Source organism: Myotis brandtii, unplaced genomic scaffold, assembly GCF_000412655.1.
Source record: "Myotis brandtii unplaced genomic scaffold, ASM41265v1 scaffold1377, whole genome shotgun sequence".
Lineage (NCBI taxonomy): Eukaryota > Metazoa > Chordata > Mammalia > Chiroptera > Vespertilionidae > Myotis > Myotis brandtii.
Genome location: NW_005354903.1, coordinates 214,896 through 219,109, shown reverse-complemented (window position 1 = coordinate 219,109; position 4,214 = coordinate 214,896). Strand labels below are relative to the sequence as shown.

General features: G+C 47.0%; 1 protein-coding gene across 1 annotated transcript in view; it reads right to left on the bottom strand.

The window, feature by feature from the left end:
* Positions 1–1,232: 1,232 nt before the first annotated feature.
* The window catches only part of LOC106725119, a 10,799-nt gene continuing 7,817 nt past the window's right edge, over positions 1,233–4,214 (bottom strand). The window contains exon 2 of the mRNA XM_014535092.1: positions 1,233–3,104. Within this exon, the coding sequence (XP_014390578.1) occupies positions 1,512–3,044 (1,533 nt within the window). The 5' untranslated portion in view covers positions 3,045–3,104 and the 3' untranslated portion in view covers positions 1,233–1,511. The remainder of the gene's footprint in view (positions 3,105–4,214) is intronic.

Below are 4,214 nucleotides of genomic sequence, written 5' to 3'. Positions count from 1 at the left end.
GGTCCTCTGCTTCTTCTAGTCTACTGTTGAAACCTTCCATGGTGTTTTTGATTGTAGCTATATCACTTTTCATTTCTTCCTGATTCTTGCATAGGTTGTTGATTTTCTCATCCATCTGGTGAATGAATTGTACAACCATTACTCTGAATTCTTTTTCTGTCATGTTGCATGCTTCATTTTCATTAATTTCCTTTCTTGGCGACTCCTCATTTTCTTTCCTCTGGGGGTTGTGTCATCTCCCCATTCTGATTATCTCCAGATGTTTCAAACGTCGAGTTGTGTGGGTCTGTGCCATGTGCAGTGGGAGCCTCACCCCACCCTAGTGTCACTGAAGAGCTCTGATACTAAGATATGTGGTTGTGGTGGGTTGGTGGGAACTAGGCTCGCTCAGAGTCAGTGTTACCAGTGCTCAATGTGGCCCTGTGTGTGCCCTTATAATCAGGGACTCCGCCTGCACCATGCTGGAACAGAGACCCCCCCTGGAGTGTGTAGAAAATCAGAGACCCTAGCATGCGCCAGGAGTCAGAGTTCCCCAAGAATCCAGTATCAGAGTCTCTGTTGCTTTGCGCAACCTCATATTGAGAATCAGGGTCCCTGTGTGCCCATGCACCAAGAATTGGACTCACTGGCTCTTAGTATGAATGCACAGGAAATCAGGAATCCCAGACGCAGGTGATAAGAAACACAGTCAAGTCACTGGTGCTTGGTGCTACCTCCTGCCAGGAGAATCGGGGTTCTGGGGACCGCACTACGCAGGAGAAGTTCCTGGTGTTCACATGTTAGCTCCCAGGCCAGAGCACCTGTAGCAGGTGCTGTGCAGGACCAGTTCCCAGTGTTCAGGCACTTCCAGGCTAAAGTTCCTGAAGCAGCACTGAGGCCCTGGAAGGGGTGTGAAGCAGGGGGTCCCGCGGGGGTGAGGCCGACGGAGTCCTGAAGAAGCATGCCCGACTCCAGAGACCAGGTTCAGTGATGCAGACCTAAGTTTATTGTGTAAGTGCAGCAACATATATAACATTCCAGACCAATCAGAAGTTTACAACATCCATAGGGCAACCAATAGTAGGAAAGATCAGGGTACTATGTAGGGGCTCTAGGGGGTCAGCTCAGGCGGGCGATGCCACTTCCTGGTGTGCCGAGGAAGCTTGTGCAGGCGGAGCGTACTCACGCCATTGCATCTGCCGCAGCACTGAGATAAATCTCCTGAGCTCTCCCTACATCTCCCCCTTCTTTTCTTATTAGTGCCTGCTGGACGTGTATGATCATGGCTTGCTGAGCACTTAGCTTATTGAACATGTTGTATAAACAGCGAAATAATACTATTCCTATGACAAATCCTACTATCATGACTCCGCAGATGAGGAGGTTGGCTGGGTTTAACCAGAAGGTCAGTCTCGCAAGAGCACCAGTAAGGAAATTATACGCAATAGGCTCTACGTGGGTAGAATTGATTTTCAAGATTTCCTTTTGTAGTTGATAGGTGGTATTAAGGAACTGTTGGCTAAAAGGGCCTTTTAGTAAGGCTGCCAGGTGCTCTCTTTCAGCCATACTTTGGGCACTGGGATCGTGGTTACACATATACTGGGGAATCGGATGTCACAGGTGGTGTGTGTAAGTTGCCACAGGCCCGCTATTTCCTCCACAAGGAGGTCTATTTGTTGCTGTAGGTTTATTATGGCTCCCCAGATTTGCTGATTAATAGAAGCCTGCGTGGTAAAGGCTTGAGCCGTTGATTCTGAAAGCGTGTTTAAGGCACTAGTGGTTAACTGGGTAGTAACCAAAGAGGTAACCCCGGTAGCGGCCCCTGCTATTGCACCAATTATGGTGCTTATCAGTAGTATAACTAACCCTATTGCTTTTTTAGACCTGGCGAAGTCTCTGTGTATTATCAAGTCAGAAGGGCCTTCCCAATCAGGCGTTGTAGCAGGGACCCATAGTATAGCAGGGTTACGCACGGCTACTGCATATCGAGTAGGGTTGGACCAACAGTTGCTAAGGCTGCAAAGGGCATGGGTGCAATTAAAGGCACTATAATTACTTAGGAAAAAGTAAAAAGGGGGTCTAACACAAGGTTCAAAGAAATATTGACGAGACCGGTTTACATAGACCATGATATTCCCTTCCCATCTCCACGCATTAACATTCCATGTCCCATTATACAGAGTTAGCCTTTGTAGACCAAAAAATGGGCGCATGTCCAAGCATGCTGAGGGCCCACATAAGTCCCACCTCCCAAGTTGGCTGCGGAGTGCCTGCATTGGACTCTGAATGGCAAAAGGCTGCATTCCTTTTCTTAGCCATTTCCCCCAAATGCCTAGTGTTTTAGTTTGACCATCTACCTGGGACGCTCTTAGACAGTCCTCCCAGGGGACTCCAGTAAGGGGCAGTTCAGCTTTGTGAGGTGTCTGGAAGAGATATGGGCACAAAGATTCTATTATTGGAGCTGACACTGGTCGGGACCAGTTGGACAGTGCTAGAGGATAGGTCCCATTGAGTCCTATCATGGTTCCTGAGGTAGCAGATACATTAGGCATCAGGAAGTCTCCGGTAGCGTGATGTCCTACTAGTGTCCAACCTTCCGCTGCTGCTACGTTGGCTTCTAATGTCCATTTGAGTATGTCTGGGGTGGAGATGTTAGCCCACAGGGTACCATTCCAGGGGGCTTCCGTTGCCCCTGCCCTGTCACAGGGGAGTCCAAGAGTGCAGTTAGAGGCTCTTATGACTGGAAATTGTGGGCTATTTACCGCAACAGGGAGGAGCACGCCTGGATGGGGTATGGCAGCCCAAACCTCTTGCCCACAGACTCCCGTGCTGTTGGTAGCGATGATGGCGCACATAAGCAAAAACAGTGTGCCAGCGGAGGGGTTAGGGTCTGGTGCCATTCGCTGGGCTTCTTCTTGCAGGGCCTTCATATCGCTCCAAGTGATGGGGTGAGCTCGTCGGTGTCTTGGTCGTCTCCACCGCTGGGGCTGGTGGTCCTCTATGTCCAGGTCCTCCATTTCCTCTACCGGGGGTGATGGTGGTGGTGGTGGTGGTCTACGGCTCATCGCTAGTGGTGCAGGGTTTGATGTTATGGGCAGGAATCCACACGGGATTTTTCTCACCTTCTGGAAAAACACAAGCAAACCTTCTCCCTTGGGTTAAGAGTGGGTTGGGGTCCTTCCAAGCCCCGGTTAGTGGATCTCTCCACCGGACCAAGGGGAGAGGTATTGGTATGTCCTTGAGACCTCCCCAATGTTTGAAAATGGGAGGAAGACCGTCGGGGGCAAAATGAAAATAATTGAGAGTTAATAAGGCCTGTTGTAATAGTTGTTGGGGCGTGCCAGTATTTCCCCCTTCTTTTTCTTTTTGAATCTGGGTTTTTAGTTCTTTGTTCTGTCGTTCTACTATGGCTTGTCCCTGTGGGTTATATGGTATGCCAGTAACGTGCTTGATGTTATGTTTCCTGAGGAATTGCTGAAATTGCTGGCTTAACTTCTTATTTGTACTGAACCTTATTCTTGCTGTTTTTTTTAATATTCTGGTTTAGCTTAAGAACTGTCCAGCTACCCTGTCCTGCCAGGCTTGGAGACTGAAACCTCATTTTCTTTCAACATTTCTCTTTTCCTTCTCATTACATACACAACCTTCACAAATTTCACACTTTTAAATTAGCCTTCAAACCTTCTTTCTATGTCTTTCAAAAATGCATAACCATGCCTCAGACCTTCCATTAAGTATTTCTCTTACTTTCAAGAAAGTATACATACTAAGAGCTGGCGAATTAAAACACATCTAGCAATCAATGTTTCAGTATTGTATGCTATTTTAAAATACTTAGATGTTTATCATTTAACCCAGCAATGCTTCATTTTGGAAAATTATGTATAGGTATATGAGGTTGGAGAAAATGCAGGGGAGGGAGGGAGCAGGTCGCGCAGCCTGTTCCCAATTTAATTTAACTAGAACTTTAAACTTTCAGCTGGCAAGTTAAACATTCAGCATTTCTTTAGATTAATAAAAGTAGGTGCTTCCTTTCTTGTGTAATTTTAAGTATATTGTATTAGTCTAATTTAGTATTGGAAGGGTTAAAGAGAAGAAAACTGGACAGAGATAAGTTTGTCTGCTAGCAGCTAGGGTCCTCGCATACCTTAGATAAGCAAAAATCAACAAAGAACTCTCTCTCTCCCTGCTCTCCATGGCAACATCCATGGCAACGACCCCCCCCCTTTTTTTTT